Consider the following 22,420-nt stretch of genomic DNA (forward strand, 5'->3'; position numbering starts at 1 on the left):
ACACTATCAAAACAGAAAAATCGTATGTGAACACGAAGATATAAGTTGAATAGTAACTGTGGAGCATGAACAGCAAGTGACCTGTAAATAATGCCAAAATACCTATGATAATTATGATTTTAACGTTGTTATTCAGTTTCAATGTATGATTGTATAGGATCACGTTAGCTAAAGACTGAAATAAACTTAAATTCACAACACAACTGTTGTTTTTGTTTGTTATCGCTAAATTTGTTTTGAGGCATAATCGAATTTTTAATATCAGATGGCCTATTAAGATGAACTAGGCCTATATAAGGCAATATAAATTTATTTTTTAAAATCAATTTTGATAACAATGTTAGGCTAGTTTTAGACGGAAGCATTTATCGTAGCATTTCTCGTAGCAAAAATCGTATCATCGATATCCTACCGTGTAAAGTAGCAAATGCTATAGCATTTCCCATGCCATGGTATATCCTATGGCATTTCTTGTCGATAGAACCTGCTCTATTTCGTAGCATTTTCCCCAGCATTTCTGCTCCGATTGCAGCGCCGTGGTGTGTTAAAAGGAAGTGATGAGTGGGAAATTGAATTGCAGTAAAGAAAAAAGTTAGAGTAGGGATACTATTATTATGTTGATTAAAAAAATATGAGGAACATCCTTGTTTGTACAAAGTTAAAGCGTGCAGTTTCACTATACGGATACATGCAGAAATTCATTAAAAAAAACTTTCTCGTTTCATTTATTGGTGTGCTCTTGCATTCTCCGGTGCAGGTCCACTTTAACAGGTGGTAACGTGTAGTTTTACTATACGAATCCATAGTATAAGTAGTAGTAGTAGTAGGAGGAGGAGTAGTAAGCAGTAGTAGTAGTAGTAAGAATAGTAGTAGTAGTAGTACTAGTAGGAGGAGGAGAAGTAAGTAGTAGTAGGAGTACTTAGTAATAATAACAGTAGCTGTAGGTGTAGTAATAGTAAGAGTAGTAGTAGTAGGAATAGGAGTAGGAGTAGGAACGGGTAGTAGTAGTAGTTGGAATAGGAGTAGTAGTGGTAGCAGTAGTAGTAGTAGCAGCAGCAGCAGTAGTGGGAATGTGTTAGAAGCCCCGATGGGGATGGTTGGGTTCTGTTTTCGATACAAAATGGGGAAGTTACAGACCTACCAAAATTTTGTTGCAGCTTATTGAAAATTACGTGCATTTCAGGTTCGACTTTAATTTATATATTTCCACATAAATACGCATCTCAGATGTAAGTGCACACCATATTTCCATTACTTATACACTACTCTATTAAAACATTAGAAATTTCTTCTGTAAATTTTAAAATCTATGGATCTGTATAGTATAACTGCACCGTTAAAAGTCCTTTGTATCATAATAACCATATGCGAAAACGGGCTTTAGAAGAAATAGTGACTGAAATATCTGTTTTTAGTTTTGGAGCCATAATTGCGCTCTTCTCCAGTGATTTGTTTGCTACGTCACGACAAAATGCTTATCAAAATGCTACCATGTAAAAGCACAATATACTTTTCATGCCATAGAATATTATACGAGATTTTTGGCAGCACATCTGCTACGAGAAATGCTACGATAAATGCTTTCGTCTAAAACTGGCCTTAGTCTTGTGATAATCACACAATAAATTGATGTCTCATTCTATAACACGTGTTTCAGTTATCTTTGAGAATTATCGTCAGCCAATGTACGATAATGCGATTTGCTGATATTTAAATTGTCTTAAGAATTTATTATATGTTGACATGTGAATTATGTTTATGAATTACTGTATATTAAAGATAGTAAACGTGCATTGTAATCACAAGTGTCCCGGAGACTGTGGGGAAGGTGGCGGTCATACTGCCCGATGCAATGAGTGAAGTAGGAAATGTGACTAACGTATGTTCTGGATATACACACTTAAATGTAAAGTAGCGCAGGGAGATGATATCAATATGTTTCTCCCGGAAGGGACTTATCAAAAGAATATTGCGAAAATATGGTAACTCAAATTGAGTATGATCGGGAATTTTCCCTGGGGGGATTTCTTAGCTCTAGGGGGATTTCTTCCCGGGCATCTCCAGAAATCATCACTGAGAATAGATCCTATAGGTGTTTAATGCATGTTAAAAATAATCTCGTAAAGCATAATTGTAATCAGCGCTGAATTCAGAATATTTCCCCCGAAGAGGATTACAATACACAGAAGATATTATTGAAAATGTTTAATGAAAACCTTGTGTTTCTTTTTAATTTTATTTACACAGAACTCATTCAATCTTGGTCTATCTTTGGCATGGAAGAAAATCAGACATTGGGTTTCCGAGCTGTGCAGTGGCGTAATTAAAGGCTTGGGGGCCTTCCCGCAGACAGAATGCAGCGGGGCCCCTTCTCTACGTCCCGCTTCACGATTTGGGGGCCCCTGATGGCTTGAGGCCCCCCGCAATTAGGGGTCTGCGGGGCCCTTATTTACGCCCCTGGAGCTGTGGCTCATCAAATGTGTGGTCTGGAATTAGTGGAATTAAAAAGGAACTATTTTACAAGGATGTTATAAATAGAGGATCTGCCCATATGTATCGTTATCCTATTAAATCGATGAAGCCAAAAAACAACCGAGCATCGGCAAGTCTGATTGGCTACTCTCGTTTCCACCATAGTCTGATTGGCTACTTTCGTTTCCGCCATGATTGTTGGCTCAAAACATTGCGATCCTATTGGGCGGAGTGGACAGAGTAGGGGTGGTAAAACTGTGACGTATGGCTTCAAGATTTTGTTGTAAGGGCAGATCCTCTATTTTATAAGATCCTTGCTATTTTACGATAAATAGGGTTGCCATGTATCCTTATTTTGAACGAACACGTTGTACTCGAAGATGTGTCAAAGTCTGTATTGTACTCTTTTTTTTAAAAAAAAAATAGTGATAAAATATCCGTATATTTGTTTTAGGCTCGAAAAGGAGATTAATTTAGTTAATATTTCCTTATCACTGCACTGATTATACGCTCATTAACGAAAATAGCCAGAGTTTTATACTCTTTCATTTGAAAGATACGTGAAACAAAACGAAACATATGCAACAAATGAAACAGAAGCAAACTCTGTGACAAAATCGCAACAGCCTGTGGAGTGAATTTATGAATGGTGCAGAGAATTGTGAACGAGGAATAAAAGTCTCTTAGTGAAACTGGAAATACGTTATTTCGATCCCCGGGCAAGAAGCCTTGACATTAAAAAAAAAAAATCACAAATCTATATTTAAGGCCCCTTAACTTTCATGACCGATTCCTGCTTGACACATTTAAAAACACAAGATGTAATGAACCAAACATCACTCAGTTTACGTAAAAGATATAAGGAAACAAAGAGCATTTCAGTGTTATGTGTGTGTTTTAAGAATATCAAATCAGATTTGTCTAGCTGGTCTAACTTCCAGAATACTAATTTTATGACAATAGACTTTTGATTTCAATATTAATCTTGTGGTGCCGCGTAGTATAGTTTGCCAACGCTCTCCCATTTGGTGCAAACTGTTCCGTGTTCGATTTCCGGTGGGGACATTCGGTCGAAAAGGTGTGACAGCTTTTTTTATTGAGGGTAGCCATTCTGAATAATGTTTTCTTGGTTTTGTTTTTCATTCACTCCATGTAATTGCAGGGATGGGACCTAACATACAGGTTCCCAACCGCTTCCCTATTCCTTGGAAATGTTGCTTCTCGTTGAGGGACGCCATATCTCATATATGACGAGCTTAAGGTCACCAATACTGATAATGCACAGAAATATGTATAAATAAATATTAATCTTATTATGTGTAGATGTACTGTAGTAGGTAGTTTTCCTTAAATTAAATGATTTCACCAATTCTCTGTAAAATTGAAAATGTCAGTATTTTTTGTGACCAGAAATCTAGCAACATTAATAATAAAGACTTGGTAAAAATCAATGCAGGACGATTTTTTCTTTTTCGCAAAAGCAAGTTACTAGTTTGATTAATTAATGTTGTTTACTCCGTTTTATTATTATGCATATTATGTATTAAAATACCATATCGTAGTCTAATAATTTTTATTTCAAATGCATGTACAGTGTTTTTCCCGAAAATCAAAATTGACCGAACAGATATAATTTTGATGAATAAGTGTTCAATTACCAGTGCTGGGAGGCGGAAGGCACACTCATTATGCCCGACCAAGTTTATTGACTGTCTTTTGAATAATAACCTATATTACGGTTTAAGATCGAAGTGAGGTAGCATGTCATACTAACTCTCTTTCGTAGGGTCAAATACATTTAAAAAGTAAAATTACATCGTCTGAGAAAGAAACACGATTCGAGTATGCAAGTGGTATGTAAGAGAGGTGTGATTAAAGGACATATAATTAAGTAATTCTATGGTTTATGAAACCTGAGAGCTCAATGTCGCAGAAACAACACTACAACATTCCATCATACCCTGTGCCAAGGGTGCCTTTTCTCCCAAGGTTTGTGCACAGGCCACCTAATCTACCATTATCCCACAAATGCATGATTCTTTCCTCGAATTTACGATTCTTTTTACATTTACCTCTCTCCGAATTTATAACTATTCTCACAAATTTACCTTTGTTCCCACAAATTTACTATTCTTCCTACAAATTTACCATTCTTCCCCCAAATTTACCATTCTTCCCACAAATTTACCATTCTTCCCCCAAAGTTACCACTTTTCCCTCAAATTTACCATTCTCCCCACAAATTTACAACTCTTCCTGCAAGTTTACGATTCTCCTCCAAATTTACCATTCTTTCTACAAATTTTCCATTCTTCCCCCAAAGTTACCACTTTTCCCTCAAATTTACCATTCTTCCCACAAATTTACCACTCTTCCTGCAAGTTTACGATTCTCCTCCAAATTTACGATTCTTCCCACAAATTTAGCGTTCTTCTTCCAAAATTTATTATTTTTACTAAACTCCCAAATTTACCATTATGCAATTTGTTTCTACTATTTTCAATGAAAAATTATGTTCTCCCAAATATTCTCGTCGCAATCTGCGTTCTAAAAGTTTGCTGTAGGGATCCCTACCCTTTGCGAATCTAATCCACTTAGAATTATTACTAGTTTCCTTGAAATCTTATTTCATATCAACATCACATTTGCTTTTCAGCTTGTCCAAAGTGCTTTCCTCCACTAGGTTTCCAAAAAACACTCTACTCACCCTCCCGTATTTCCACGAATGGCACACATGAGATGTCCTACTTAGGTTAATCATTGTCATGATTAGGATTTGATTGCTGCAAAAATAAAGTTGTAAAATACGTTACTCCTACTTTGTTTTAAAATGATTGTTGGCCAACCAACAATTTACCATTATTTATTCAACTGTTTCAACATCCTACTCCCAACTACAAGTGAGTGGCGGATCCAGGGGGCGATCGGGGCGAAAAGGAAGAGGAAACTTTCGTATTTTATACATATAAATAAAACCCATCCCAGAGTCTGAAGCTGTTAAAAGTATCTCTAAGTAGCAGTATGACAACCCACCAGTCCCCCAGAAGTCGGTCCTGGATCCGCCCCTGCTACAAGTTGGCAATTGAGTTGCTTGGGCAAATGCTCGACAAAGCGGCCAGTTACAACGTAGGGCCAACATTGGCAATTGAATTGTTTGGCAAATATTCGACAAAGCGACCAATTGCAACGTAGGATCAACTGTGGCAATTGGCTAGCCTACCATTTCCCACTGTAATGAGTAAGGAAGAAACACTGAGGTATCCAAGTAGTAGAAATACGAGTTTCATCCATTTAGCTCACCAAATGAACGTGGTCTTTGTTACTCACTAAAATCTTCTCACTGCAAAACAACGTTTCACATATATATATTGGTGAACGATAAAAAAAACTCTATTGTTCTAGTTCGCGGGCAAGAAATCGAGTTATTAGCAGTTCCCATCAAAGAAAGAAATCATTTGCGTGCAAAAATAAAGCATAAATCGAAGAATGATTTCTGTCTTTCCAAAATGTACAGAGCGTCCACAAAAAATATTTATATAACCTGGTGGCGGTTATAAGTATAATTGTGATTCGTAGTGTAACATCGTTAATCTTGGATAAATTGTGGTAAATTATTGGTTGGACATCAGGTTGAGACATCCTGGGGAGGATGGAGGGAATTCCCAGCCTCTTATTGCCTTTTAAATAAAATCTAGGCGGATTAAGTTACCAGGAGTGTATAAATTGACGGTATTGTCAGAAGTCCGTAAATCAATTAGAGTAATTAATAAGTACTTAACAAGTATTTAATATGTAATTAACGAGTAAACTAGTGGTTAGCGGTACCCTTAACAATTTCGATCCTAAGCCCGAATCAGATTCGGGTTGACTGTTAATTCCAAACCGCCGAAGCCCGAGTCCAACTCGTTTTTTATTATTTTTTATTTTCTTATTTTTATTTATTTATTTATTTATTATTTATTTTTTTTTACGTAATAGCCCCTATGTAAGTTATTATGGGTTCCGGTCGGTTGTCGGTCGTGTTAAATACTTACTGAGACTCAGTTCTTGAAGAAATACTATTAACCTGACATCCAGCGAAGAGTAAACGAACTTTTGCAGCTTGATTGTTGTTATTAACTTTCTTCGTTTGCCTGCAACACGCTCGATAATATAGTGGAATATTTTGTTTAGAAAACTATTTAACTTTACAGAAGTTGTCTTGTTTGAAGCAAGTAAAATGAACATAGAGGAAATATCTGAGATTTTAGAAGAGTACAATTTAGATCCTGTTAGGAAGGTGAAATTTGACGATTCAGATTTAGATCCTGATTTCGAAAGTTAAAAAGCAGGTGAGTATATGAGCAGTTCCATGCTGTGGAAAATCAGTGCCCGGGGCGGGAGTATATGACGGCACCCTCCTCCCCTTACATGAGTGAAGTCGGCAGACCGGCCGCCAAGCGCCACCATAGTTGGCGGGAAGCGAGAAAATTTTCAAAAATAAACACTGCTTTTCCTTGGTTTTGAGCACTTTTTATTGCTTTTTCCTTCCATCTTATATACATCATCTTTCCATCTTATATAGCTTTACTTTTTCCTCCCGAATCCTCACAATAACGGAACTCAGCGGTCAGTTCCCCCAGATTTCCCGCTCCTTATTATCACCATTGTAACTGTTCGCACTTCATACGCAGCGGGAGTATTATTTCTATATTGTAAAAAAAAAAAAAAAAAAAAAAAAAAAAAAAAAAAAAAAAAAAGTCTGTTCAGAGAGTACATATTTCAAAGAGCAGTGTAGCGAACTATCTCTTCTTACATCACCAAATTATATATTTGTAATCAAATCTAAAGTCCAAAAACTTGCTTGCAATGTTTTTAGTACGTCTATTATTATTTAGCAATGTGCTATAATTTTTTTTTTAAAAAGTCTAAAAGCTCCAGGATACTAGAATGAACAAGGTCAGATTAGCCCAGGATCGAAAGTATTAATCTCAAAGATATTTATAGTTTAATAGTTATTGTCGTTAATACTTATGGATGTTTAAATATGAGTACTCTTTATGTCGAAACATTGCAATGCCAAGTATTATTATTATTTTAAGTTTTTATTTTTGCTATTTTCAATTCCCATCTGTGCCTACTCTTAATCTACGTTAAGGCCTACTTACATTAGTATACTGCTAGGAACTGACCTGGTAACACTTTTCCATATTTTAACGGCACATGTTAAAACTCGCAAAAATGATGAAATTTTAAAGCAAAGATTCGTAATCTGGAGAAACGGAATAATAATTACTATATGAAACAATTTTTAAATGTTCATATTTAAATAAATTTACATTTTTACAATTCGTAGTTATGTTAATCCACTAAAATTTGGGGTGAACAACATTAGTTTCTGCTAGTTTCATGTAACATTTTATACAGGTTGTGATATCAGAAACTCAGAAATTTGGAGACAGGCACGTAGCCAGGATTTCCTAATAGGGGAGGTCCGTGACGAAATACTGCGGTTATCACACCAGGTGCTAGATCGTTCTAAACTATTTTACTGGAAACATATATTGGTTTGGTAGGATAATAAAACGAGAAGTATTTTAATAACAAACTATGAAGAAATCTCGAGTAAAAGAATATAAAAAAGTATTGAAAAAGATATAGTCTTCCGAAGCCATTCGAACTCTGTTCTTCTTCTTTTTCTTCCAGATCTCTTTTGGCAGTAAAGACATCCTATAAAATGGATTAGTATTGACGCGAAATTGAAAATATGTTTAACAAGTGTAACTGGAATGTATGTTGCCAGTCTCACATTAGCCTATTGGTGATTATGTGCATTTATTTCTACTGCAAGTTCTTCTGAGAGGATATCTGATCGAACCGGTTTATCGATCGTCATTTGTAGTCCATATGATTAGCATAGACTTAGATAGAATTGGAATGTTCCGTTACAATAATGTCCATTTTGAGGTTGACATCACCCCCGTTTCCACCACACAAAACTCCTCATAAGAAAGAGTAACCAAACGCTTGCTATAGCTTGATATTTTTAACGCTTATAAATCTTTTTCACATACCTTTTTGTTTCATCCTTTCTTATTTTTTCATTTCTGATTCCGAAGAGGGAAGGGGGGTCCAAATCGCCCGATCCACCTCTTGGCTACGTGCCTGTTTGGAGAACTAAAACATGTATAATAAGTAAAATACACGTAGTTCTTTAAAAAAAAAATACCGGTACTAAATTTGAATGTTTTTTCTGTCCGGAACTGACTTTTAATTGTTCTTAAAACAGCATTTGGTACGTCTAATGAATTGATTTAGAGCTCTGTGCGTGTTTAATTTAGGAACCAATAGACTGGACACCATAAAATTTTACACGATTGTAAAAAAGATCAAGGCCTACCATCGTGCGAAAATTGATCTCAATCGGTTGATTTCAGTGTAAGACTTTTATGTTTTCGAAAATAAGCATGACTCAAAATTTGACCACTCGTAATTCGTAACCGAAACCCTGTACAATATAACATTTCTCATACTTTTCTTAGTAGGTTACGTTGAACCACCATGCCAAGATTGAACCTGATTGTATTACTTCGGTTGAACTCTTGCTGTATACAGTATACTGTCCTTGATTTTGTTCAGTGAAATTAACTCCATATATGATCATAATTATTTAAAAATTTTGCTAATGTCTGATTAGACTTGTTTTCTTTCTTCAGGAAATCGTCTTGAATGAAGGCAAAGAGATATATGACATGTTTGTCAACTTATCAATACCATTCCATTTTAAAGTATACATTTTCAATGTTTCAAATCCTGATGAAGTGCAGAATGGAGGAAAACCAATTTTAACGGAAATAGGACCATATGTTTACGAGTAAATACTTCTTTTTCTCTTTTATAATGTTTGTATGCTTTAATTTATATTCAATGTGTACAAGAATATGCAATGGTTTAGAAAAAAATAATATAACACTGAGAAGGTTATGTGATTCAGATTTCATTTTAACTTATCTCTCATAGTCTTGGAGCTCAAAGGATCTCAAATTAAGCAAACGACTTCGTTTCTATAATCGCTGCCTTAACTTAGAGTTTGGGGGAAATGTTATTCTGGCAACACTGTAATTTCTATGGATGGCAACAATGAAAATTCTTCAAGTTCATATTTTCTGTTGTAGAATAACATTACCTATGATTGTAGTCAGTTGCATTTCATTTGTCTCCTTTCATCTATGAAAAACAAGCAAAAGAAAAATGACAAATTTTGTATTATTTTTAGTAAGTTAAGGTCTTAAGTATGGAAGAATTTTTAACCAAAAACAGCACTACCCAGCTTGTCCTCTCATCATACTCACACGACCTCGCTCCATACAACGGATTTTATTCACCCAAATGAAAAAAAAAAAAAAAAAAAAAGTTCTGTGGACTAGGATTACCTAAGAAGCAAGTATTGATGCCATGTTGTTTCGAAAAGTTGTGATACAAAGTGTATGTTTCGTCTCGGAATGTGTATGTTTCCATTGGAAGAGGGCTATCTTTTCTCGTATCTCATTTGTCTCACTTGTCTCGCGAGCAATGCTATTGTGGAACTGTAAGAGGTAAAGGAAAAGATAAATTCATTATATTATCACAGCAAGCTTCAGGAATGATTCAAATTAAATAGAAAACACATTTAGATTAGTGCATTGCATAAAATAGACAATAGTTTCAAGGAAATTCGATTTGTACACCAAAAAAAAAAAAAAAAAAAAAAAAAAATACACATTTTCACTGCAAAATTTTGGCCTCTTTTAGGTTCTTCCTCGTCAAATAGTACCGTCATTTTCATTCTTATAAATAGTGTTATTTTTTCAGCTAATTCCTTTAAATTTAAAAGTTTCAGTATGATTTTGTTCATATATTTTTTTTTTTTTACATTGCAGTCAGAAAAGGGAAAAAGTATATCTAGAACGAGATGATGATAGTGGAACAATAACGTATAGACAAAATCAACTATATACATTCAACGAAGAACTATCTGGCGATCTGAGTGATAGTGATAATGTAACGATTCTTAATGCTCCTTTGGTGGTAAGTTTGGTATTATTTCTAATAAACCCGTGTTTAGAGCTAGAAGTAGAACAGGAGATGGCATTATGCGAGGTGTGTTCAAAAGGTATCCAACCTTTGGTTGGCAAAAATACATTTATTGATTTGGAAATCCGAAACACTAATCCCTTTCAAGGTAGTCTCCCTTCAGAGGAACACAGACTTCTCCCAGCGCTCCTGCCATTGTTGGAAGCACTTTTGGAACTCAGTTTTTGGAATGGCAAGCAATCGTGCCGTCGCAGTCCACATGATGTCTTCTTTTGACTCAAATGGAGTCCCTTTAAGTGGTATTTTCAGCTTGGGGAAATAACCAAAAGTCACGCTGAGCCATGTCGGATGAGTAGGGAACCTGACGATACACAGGAATATTGTATTTGGCGATGAAAGCCTAAATCAAATTTCGCGGACACTCTCCTCATGCCCAAATTCTCGTTCAAAATTGAATGTACCAAAACGATTGAAAGGTTTCCGCTTGGGTAGCCAAACCTTTGGCAAAAATTAATGCAATATCGCTGCTCAAGATTTTTCTGTCATTTTACAAAAAACTGAAATCCGACGACCGCTCACTACACGTCTTCACTCGTTGACTGATTGCCTGTGACTGATGCTTTCTGTGGGCGGGAAAAAAATCACGACTGTCTCTTCTACATCTACACTGACGAGTGTCACGAGTGTCTCTTCTACATCTACACTGACGAAAGTCTCCCGCACTTCATTGGTTTACGGGGGAAAAAGTAAAGTTCAATACGTTTTGATAGCACCTCCTATAAATGATGTCAACTCCTTCTGTGGCACTAGTTTTAGGAATGTGTTAAATTACTTATGCGAAACGTTTCGACACATTACGTCTGTATAGTGGCAATACATAATAAAGTAAGCATAGAAAAATTACAAGTAATACAATCTTCAATTATTGTAAATGTTTAGTGGGTAATTGATCTGAAATAAGCATGTATTTGTGCGTGTTCTGTTTATGTATGACCTTCAACACATGGATAAGATTCTTTTACTGCCCTGTTCCGACTTGGTACCGTCAAATGGGGTGAATAGAAACACATTTTTGGCTCTATGAATATATAAGTCTGGTGATGTTAAAGATTTCGCGTATCAGATTATTCCAAAAAAAAAAAAAAAAAAAAAAGTCTTAATATGCTAATGAAGTTCAGTAAACGTCATATTAATTTATCAACTCCACTTTTCTTCACCTTGATTTTTCTTAATGTTTCTATTCACCACACGGGTAGGGGTGAATAGAAACAATGACTTTATTTTCATTGTTGTTTCTTTTATAATTTTGGAAAGGTAAAAAGAAACAGCGTATTTGTTGAAACGAACTATTTATTTGATACCTGCAAGATATAAGTTCAATACGACCAGTATTACATAACAAACTATAAAGCAATACAATGCACAATATAGGTACAAACGATCATACAGTTTTGACGATATTTGAATAAGATTTAAACCACTGAAATCACCAGGGAAACTTATCATGAGTTCAGTTGATTTTGAAGTTAACGTCCCGTTCAGCAGCGAGGCTATATGAGACGTGGACCTACTGATTAACGTGGAATCAGAACCACATAAGTTCCCACCGGGAATCTAACCCGGGTCTCCCACGCCAAAGGCGCGTACGCTAACCGCTTAGCCACGAAGGAGCCCGAAACTTATCATATACTTAAAGCGTGCTGACGAACTCCTAATAAAACTCAACAGTTTCGTAATAATATCCTCATATAGTAAGAACGATTCTTCAGAAGTTTCTGAAAACTTCATTGTTTATGTGCTCTCTTATAAAACACTCCCACATATCCATCATGTTCACATTTTCGCACTTGGGTAGTGAATAGTCTCATCGAGTTTTAGCTTCTCATAAATCTTTACCACAGCAAAATCACCAGCTTTAGAAAACCATCATCTAGTTAGTGATCGTCTGGAATGTTGTCTTTCTCCTCTTCCGACAATACAAGGGTAGGTGAGTTTCGTTGTGATTTGATGAAAATGTATCATTTTCAGAAAACAAACCAAAACTCTTACCAGAAACATCTATTTGTACTCCCTTCTTCCCTTGTTTAATTTTTTCATGTTCTCTCATGCTCTTGAGAAGATCCATAAGAGAACGGTTTACAGTTTGAGATGTCTTTTGCTGTTCTGTTTCTTCTCGTTCATTCTCTTTTTTCAGCATCTTCAGTATTTGGTCTCGACAAAGGGGAAAAATTCCACACTTTTCAAATCCAGCTCTGATATTTTCCTCCTTCAGTTTGTCACACTTTTTTTTTCTTTTAGAAGACTTGGAAATTTGTTCTTGGAGATGGTTGATTCATTCCTATCATGTCCTTTTTTCCGCTTCTCAAGAATTTTCCACTCCTCAAGAAGTATTTCTATTCACCCCACTAATTAAAAATCATAACAATAACCCAGTAAAGTTAAATTTTGATTAAAAATAATTTACAAAAGGAAAATGTTTACTATGAAAGTCAGTAAATGAAACAACAAACTACAAAATATGCATATGTTTAAATGCAACAAATATGAAAATGTCATACTTACCAAGAAAGTTTGAGAAGCGCTAAAATACTTTGTAAGATTTCAGTAACACATTAATGCTACTGCCGTCTACCTCAGTGTTCCCAACTTAGTAAAACATTTTGTCTCTGCCCTGAACACTTTAGTCGTATAAGACTGTGTTAAGAAATTTCAGTTTTCTTGATTAATTTATCGTCCAGATAAATCCAAAACTAATCTGGGAGTTTTGTTTCTATTCACCCCCATGTTTCTATTCACCCCATTTGACGGTAATCAATACCTTTTGTGGTTAACTGGTAACAAATTCAGCTTGAGTCGTTGGTTCTAAATCCTCTTGTGGTGTTTAATTTAAGAATGGTAGTGTTCTCTTGTTCTGCCATTTTTCAAGCAATGGCTAACACAAGTTATCGAACTTACTTAAACGTCATTGTTAGCTACAAAGTTGACATCATTGTTAGCAATAGAGGATCAGACTATGATCCTCGTAATGCGATGTTAGTAGATCGAGAAGTCTCTAAACGCTCTAATGTTTGATGATTTAGTCGTTTGAGCTTCATTCTCAATCGTAATTAACGCCATCTGCTCCTATTCTAACTGCCATTTTGAATTTGACGAAATGTGTTGTTGCTAAGTTTGTTATCCAGTCTATCCACAAATCAACAAAATCCGCACGCGAGACCCACATCTTTTGGAAATCCGCAACTTCCAAATTTCGTTCATTGTAGAGAGAATTTGTGTATGTACACTTATGAGGACGTTTGTTACATAAACAGTTTGCTGTCAGCACATAGGGTGAGTTCGCCACTAGTCGACCGCCATCCAATAGTCGACCATTTTTGCTTACTATTGTCTATATAAAATATATCTGATGGACTTTTGGAGCGAAAAATTATTCATGATAAAGCTTGCATCATATACTACCAATCACATTCACTGTTTAACTATCTCTTGTTTAGCTGGTCGTCTTCGACCAATATATTTCGACGTATCTGTAGAATTACGACTAAAGTGCACACTTTACGACAGCGTGTAATGAGAATCTTGTGTTCCTGTTGTTTTTCATTTTTCTGAGGATATAGATAGTACGTGAGGTAAGAAATGTTTTAGTTACATAACTAAGTTAGTCTAGAAGCTGTACCAGCATAATTTGTCAATAACTGGAAAGTATTAAATGAAAAAATACGCGTTAAAATGTGGTCGAAATTTGGCATTTTTCCTTTCCCATACAAACCAATTGTCGACCAAGGGTGGTCGATTATTGGATTATTTGAGAGTGCGCCAAATTGTTTCAAATTATTCCTTGTTTGGTATTAAGGCCTGTTTTTCAACATGCATGTATAAAATTTTCGATTTCGTGACATATTCTAAAAATCGACCGCCTGTTCCTCATGTTGGTCGATTATTGGAATATTTCTTGCCAGCTGTCGACCACACTGTTTCATAACGTGTTTTGCATTTTTCCAACTAGATTTTGTTCAGTAACATTAGTTGAAAGTTTCTTTTTCTGACAATCTATTTCAATGTGGAATTTTTTTTTTTTTTTTTTAACACAAGAACAAGAAACCCTCCTAGCTGTGCCATGATCTTAAGACCTACCTCACCAGTACGAGCAATCTTTTCATTTTAGGAGATCCACGTAGAATTTTTAAAGCGTATGAATCTTCTTTTCAATTGTGTCCATCATCCGGGCACAAATTTTGGGATCAAAGGGCGGGATGAATATTTATGAGGTTCAAGATAAAGAAAAGTTAATGCTTACTTTTCTAGGGACGTTTAGTGCTTCCAGAGAAACAGTTGCTCCAACGATAGTTTATCCACACAAGTCGCGAGTACTCAGAGATATTGGGCGTTATGCAGAGTCGTTCTGACGCGTGATTAGTGCAATACTAAAGCGTTCGACTAACATGTGTTCCCTGCAGTAGTCAGGCCTTTAGTATGACTCTAATCATACGTCAAAACGACTCTGCATAAGGCACATTGTGTCCAATGTTCCCTTTTCGATTGTGGTAGAACGATCCGAATCTGGCTGGATATTAGCGAGACATTCTTTGAGTGGGTCGCCAACGGTTTCAATAAATGGCTATTAGATTACGATGTACCTAAGCCTGTAATACTTTTCATCGACGGTCACAAAACTCACTTAACTTATGAAATAAACAAATTTTGTGACAACAACGAGATCATATTGCATGCCCTGTACCCTCATGCAATGCATATCTTGCAACCACCTGATGTATCCGTCTCCAAGGCGTTAGAAACAAATTGGAAATTCGTTGTCCGCAACTATCTAACGGAACATAATTTTTCTTCTGTTACAAGAGTTTAGTTTGCACCACTTATTGCAGAAGTCCTAGCAACAGCAGCTACACCGTCAACAATAATGTATTTCGCAAATGTGGACTGTATCATTTCAATCCGGACGCCGTTGACAACACAAAATGCATCAAGAATGTATGCAAAAACAAAGAGTACTTCCACTCAGCTAAACGTTAGTGAAGAAGATCTTATTGCAAGAAAAGTTATTACTGTGTACAAGGATGAACTTCAAAAGGCTGCGGTTGACTTCAACACAGGCCTTGAAGTTTTGAAACTTTCAGCAGAAGATCCGATGGACTAAACACTACAAACTGATGATAAAAATGCCAGCTTACCAGTAGATGACGAAGTTGTAGTAGGTGAAATCCCTGTATTTGATGATAACAATGAATACTTGCCTCAATCTACTCTTACTGTTAGTCAGGATTTACTAAATGAACTTCTCCAGTCATTGATTGTTGAAGCCAATCTAAGTGTAACAACTGAAAACAGTGAATATAGCACCTATTCTACCAACAAAACCTGAGGAATCAGACACCATTGCAGTACAGAAGAAAGAGGAAATCAGTATTGTGCCAAACGAAGAATCAGTTGTATGTCTGCTTCAACAATAGAATCAGAGAGGCCTTTAATTATTCTGAGAAAAGAAGCTTCTATTCCAGAATTTGTGCCATCAAATGAGAAGAAAGGTAACACATCAACTCCACTGAATGAACTGAACCTATGAAGGATATTCAGCAAGATACTTATTCTCCCAAAGAACAGTCTACTGAAGCTCTGGCTTATATACCAGAAGCATAGCAAGAAACAAAGGACATTGAAAGCGAGTTGTTCCTGGACCAAGTGAATCAAATCAGAAGAATATCGCAACACCTAAAATTGTCAGCCCAATAATGATTTTGCTTTGGAAAGTGAGGATAAACTAGTGGCTTGCGATGAATGTGATAAATGGTTCCGTTTTCGATGTACCGGTGCTAGGCATGGGAAGATCTCGCAGATAAGCTGTTCCTGTGTGCATAGTGTACCATATAAATTATTTGAACAAACAATGAGGAACTTACTGTTATTACATGAAAAGATAACTCAATGTGCTAAAGTAACTCAGAAGAGAAACCTTATCATATATGAGAAGATAATTCGTTGTGCTCAAGTAACATAGGAAAGAAACCTGCAAACCGCTTGCTGTAAGCTTGAATTACAAGTCGGCCACGCTTGCATCCTGCTTGATTGGAAAACATGCAAGCGTGCCGCAAGCTGGGTTCCAGTAACGAAGTTACATGGAGGCATCCTTGGATTCAGTATTCCATTCAAGCTTGACGCAAGCGTTTTACAAGTCAGGTCAAGTCAATAGCCAATGAACGGCCAGTGAGCTATGACGCTCTGCGAAGGGTCTAAAGCATCGTTGCAAGTACAACAAAAGGCAGATTGTATGAAAGCATACGTTTCAAGTGCAAGCGTAGAAAACCAAAAGCCAACTGGTTTTGGCCGAAAGCTTTCTTGCTACTAGGGTCGTACTTTGTTTAGAATGTGTAAAGCTATAATAAGTGATAAGATAACGTGCGCATACAACGCAGGAGAGAAATCTTGTTTCAGGTGGAAGAACCATTTAATAATCAAATCCATTATTCCAAATAAAGTAGCTATATATCAAACCCTAATAGCCTAATCCTTTAATTTATAACCACTAAGGAGAAAAACTTAAAGAAAATTAGATAAAATCGTTTTGTCAAGTTCAAATCTCACGAATAATACAATTTCCAAACATCATCTGATGCAATCAATTACTTCTAAGCGATAGAAATGATAGAAATTGCGCGCGGTCGACTAATAGCATGAATACGGTCGACTACTGAATGACGATGGTCGACAAGTGGAAATTTTGATAAGTTTTTGTAAAACGCATTTTTATGTCACTGCAAAATTTTAAAAGTGAGCAGTTAACACACAGTATGGTACAAAAGAACCCAAATGAAGCAAATAATTTACTTTTGTCAAATATTATGAAATCATCACGTTTTATAAGTGTTCAGAAGTAAGATTTTTTTTCAGCGGTCGACTATTGGCGAACTCACCCTACACATAACCATCACACATCTTTTACATAAATATCTTACACGTTTAGATTACATTCTCAAACAGAGAATTATTTATCTAGATTTCCCTACTAAAATGGAGATAAATAAAATAAGACTCGAAATCAATTCAAATATCATACTGCGACTATAAATTGCCATTAGCAACATACCGGCGGATAACCTGTGGATCTTAAGCGACGAAATGGCGGACCGCACGCTACTACTGGCGGAACACCAACGAAATTACACTTACACAGCCAGTAATGCGACGGCAGTTCCTGGGCTGTTCACGGTACATTAACAGACATTTGTTTACAGGCATTTTTGAGCAAAACAAAACAAGCATCTTTGTTATCACACGGATGATTCTTCATTATATAATATATTGTTTGACCAATTAACCATTTTGCAAAGGTTGTCTCTTATAATCGGGTAAAATCGATATTACGCGAAAAGTGCATAATCTCGGTCAAACATATGCTGTAGGCGGTAAATAACACTTAACAGCTTTTGTAAATGAGTCCAAATAGAAACAGAGCGTAAGCACAGAATACACAGTACGTCACTGTTTAATCGCATCATGTTGATTACAGTAACGACATGCATTTGTTTAAAGAACAGCAATATCTTGTTACTTCATCTGTGAAGGAACTAGACCATTTACGATCATATACCAGAAACTACTAATATTAGTAGAAACGGTAATATTATGAATATTACGCTAGATCAATGACCATTTTTCGTTGGGAACTTCTGTTGGATGTTGAGAAGGACTGTAAAACAAAGGGGTGCACATGAAAGTCTGGTAGATAGTTTAATACTTTTACATTGGGGAGGCTCAGAGATGAGATGATGAGGCTAACTTTGGATGCAATGCTGGACATACATTACATAGGACCTTGTTTGAACTATTACATATTTGGGAGGTTGGGAGGTCGAGCATGAAATCCATTGGTGTGTGTGTCATTATTCTGTATTATTGGCTAAAAAGAAGAGCAGCACATTTAGCTCTGAGATTAAAGTAGTCGGTGAGGTAAGGACGTCATGATTAACACGAAAGTAGTGGCCACCCAAGATAAACCAACTTATTATAAAATTAATTTTCCGAATATATAAATCAGAGATAGAATAGACGTAAGCATAAGGCAACGATTTTACACATAAATGTTTACATACCTGATAATTCTACTAAGTTGAGTTTGTGCAGTTTCTGAGTGAAGCTGAGCCTATACAAAGTACTAATTAAAGGATTCCAAATAAGTTCATGGTTTATATTATCTTGATAGGAAAAATGCATATCTAAGATTTTCACTTGATCAACCATTTCAAGATGAAAGAAACGGAGTGATAGGATATTCATTTTGCCACTCATGAAACGGTAACAGTTTTGTTTTATGGAAATTAAAGAGTTCTCCGCTTATAGCAAACAATTGTTCAAGTTGGAAAGCAACATGGTTAAATTGTTGTATGGTGGTACAGCTAATTGTAACATCATCTGCAAATGCTATGATCATGATATTTTGTAGGTCGGGAAATTGCGATTGTATATATATAAGCAGTTTATGTAACAGAGATTTTAATGTAGTGCCAAACAGAAACACTGACATGGAGCAACGTTGTCGCATTCCTTTCTGAAGGCAAATTATCTCAGTTAGAAACCCATTGAAGTATAGCCGGGCAGTGACTGAACTATGTATTTGTGTGAACAAGTGGAGAAAGATTTCCGGATACGCACGGACTGTAGCAAATAGAAATTCAAGAGGTAGGCCATCAAATGGTTTTGAAAATCAATGGATAAAAGACATGCACTTTTTTTTGTTTTTTTTTTTTTTTGTTTTAGCAAAGAGAAAATATCCATAAATTTAGTAAATTAACTTACATTTTGTATTAAATTGTCTTTAAAATGATGTATATCTCATTGTATGTTTACGTATATTTATGTAGAAATTAGTTTTGAATCCTTGTGAACGCATGAAATTACATGAAGTTGTTAACCATTCCCACAGTTAATCTAATCTGTAGAGCACTTGGACATGTGTTCTGTTCTACCAGTCCTTCCTGTGTGGTGAGGAAGTAGAGAGATTCTTTTCCGATTTTCCCTAACTTTTACCTCTGTACACCTGGGTGCTTAACCCTCTTTCACTCTATGAACTATTTTGACTTTTCTGCTTTCCCAAATGTGTCGTCAACTTTCCATTTTCTATAATTTTATCATAGTTCTTCTTCTTCTTCTTTTTTTTTTTTTTTTTTTTTTTTTTTTTTTTTTTTTACTAGAGAACGGATTTTTATGAAATTTCATATTCTTTATCTTTTATCGGACAGGGATAAAACTTGAGATTTCTACGTTTGGATAGGCATAGATTGCATCACGCATAAGAAAAGTCATATTTCATGTTTCCACAAAAGCTTCATATTTTACTAAATTTATTTTGTTTACGAGAATGTTTAAATAATTATTGTCCCTGACCTATAAGGAGTATTATTTTTCCAAAAGTCTCCTTTCATAGTAATGCACTTCTTCCATCTATGCTGTAAAGGCACTATGCCAGCTTCAAAGAAAGTCTCTGGCTGAGCCGTGAACCATTCCTCCACAGCTTCAATAACAGCTGCATATGAGTGAAATTTCTTCCTCTTGAGGTGCTCCTTCAACTTTGGGAACAAATGAAAGTCACTAGGGGCGAGGTCGGGTGAGTAGGGAGGTTGTTCTAACACATCAAAACCAGCAGCATGGATTGCGGCACCAGTAAGATGGCTTTTATGGGCCGGAGCATTATCTTGGGGGAACAGCACTGTTCGCTGCAACATCCCGCACCGTTTTTCCTTAATTGCTTGGCGTAACTTAGGAATTAGGGCTACATAATAGGCCCCCGTGATAGTGTGTTCAGCCTCCAGGTAGTCAACAAGGAGCACGCCCAACGCATCCCAAAAAAATGTGGCCATAACCTTGCGTACTGATGCTTGCACCTTGAACTTGCGTGGGGAAGGCGAACTGCTGTGCCGCCACTCCATGCTCTGTCGTTGAACTCGAGAGCATAGTGGTGGAGCCATGTCTCACCCACTGTTACAAATCTATCACAGAACTGTTTCAGGTCTGCCCCCATAACCTCCAAACCAACCCTTGAACATCGAACTCTGTCTTTCCGATTTTCACGAGATAACATTTTGGGTACCCATCGCGCTGACACCGTTCTGAATCCCAAGTTCTCATGTACAATGGTTTCCACTGAGGTTACAGAGATGTGCATGATGTCTGCTAACTGTTGCACCGTGATTCGTCTCTCTGCTATAATCGGACCATGCACAGCATCAATGTTTTCTAGGATGCATGCTGTTGTTGGAGGACCAGCACCAGGGGCCTGTTGACAGCTTTCCCTGCCGCAACGAAAGTCGCGACACCAGTTCTTTACCACCTGGTAGGAAGGAGCCCCATCACCCAACACACTGATCATGTCCTCATGAATCTCCTTTGGGCTGAACCCCTTTTTCTGGAGGTACTTGGCAGCTCGTTGTTGGGTTTTCTCCATTTGTCAAGCTAGGCGCCACCTCTCACAGCTGAAACGACAAAAAAGAATATTAATATAGCAGCTATGGTTCTGAAATTTAGCATATAGGCATCTAAGACATTAGGCTACAATATCTCCCATCAGCCATCCCAGCTCAAGTATTTTAAATATGAGAGGACAATAATTATTGAACCTTCCTCATATATTTTGATATGTTTTATGTAGAAGTTGTTTTAAGTATAAAAATCCTCGTGGAAACCAACAATTTATTTGTTGTTCTTTTGATTTTTCTATGTATGTTCGAACCAAAATTCTGCGAAATTATATTGCCTTAGGCCATAAATCTATGTTCATTTTCAGCGATTATTAGGATAACTTCTTCTGAAACCCTTGAGGTCGTTGATCTGTGTTGATCAGTTGCTGTGAGTCGTTGTTTGTTGTGACTGTTCCGAGCAGAACATAAAGAATTGTATGGTTGAAATAAGTGATACGATACCGAGAGCTGGAATTCGAGATTGGTGCTCTGAATTTAAATGTTACCCTGTTATACAGGGAAAGCAGTTTTGTGCACTTACTGTACGAAAGAGATATACAGGATGTTCATAAAGTCTGAGTACATGGGAAGAGCACATTTTAGTCAATTTAATGTTAATGAATATTTTCAACATGATTTCCGTGCTGTTCAATGCACACTTTGATGCGCTTTGCAAAATTAAGGTAAACTCGATGGAATATGTCTGACTTGCCGTCGATTTCAGCACACTGATGGTAATTTGTTCTGTCAAGTGGTTTAAATTTCTGATCTTCATCGAGTAAACTTTCTCTTTCAGCATACCCCAGAAAAAGAAATCAAGGGGAAAAAGGTCTGGCGAACGAGCAGACCACTCCACATGACCTCTTCTCTCAATCCAGTGAGGAAAATTGTTATTCAACCAATCTCTAACAGCTGCAGCAAAATGGGCAGAGATTCCATCCTGCTGAAACCAGTCTGAAAGTCCCTCACCCAAACGCTCAATTTGGGGCATCAATTTGTCTCTCAGGATGTTCAGATAAGTCTCACCCGTTACATGTTAATCAAAGAAGAAAGGTCCTAGCACATGAGCTTTCCACGAACCACACCAACCCATCACTTTTTTGGCAGCCTTGCTGTTTGGATGAATTCATCCAATGTGGATTGCCTTGAGACCAGCATCCAAGATTTTGTCTGTTCACTTCACCATTGACATAAAACACAGCTTCATCACTGAACAACATACAGTCTTTAGTACAATTGGTATTTTCATTCAATTTATCAGTAAACCATCCACACATCTGCATGCGTCTATCGGGGTTATCTTCATTTAAGTATTGGAACATCTTTAACTTGTACGGATGAAACTTCTCTGCCAGAATTTTGTGGATGGTTGACCTTGGAACACCCAAATTCGTGGATGTTCGACGAAGCGATTTCTTTGGGTAAGATAA

General features: G+C 36.5%; 1 protein-coding gene across 1 annotated transcript in view; it reads left to right on the top strand.

Moving 5' to 3' along the window:
• Positions 1–22,420, top strand: part of Snmp2 (Sensory neuron membrane protein 2) — a 98,723-nt gene that overhangs the window by 42,974 nt on the left and 33,329 nt on the right. Inside the window, exons 2-3 of the mRNA XM_081728026.1 lie at positions 9,168–9,325; positions 10,371–10,518. Of these exons, the coding sequence (XP_081584152.1) occupies positions 9,168–9,325; positions 10,371–10,518 (306 nt within the window). The remainder of the gene's footprint in view (positions 1–9,167; positions 9,326–10,370; positions 10,519–22,420) is intronic.

Source organism: Thermobia domestica, chromosome 10 (assembly GCF_964235325.1).
Source record: "Thermobia domestica chromosome 10, izTheDome1.hap1.1, whole genome shotgun sequence".
Taxonomy (NCBI): Eukaryota; Metazoa; Arthropoda; class Insecta; order Zygentoma; family Lepismatidae; genus Thermobia; species Thermobia domestica.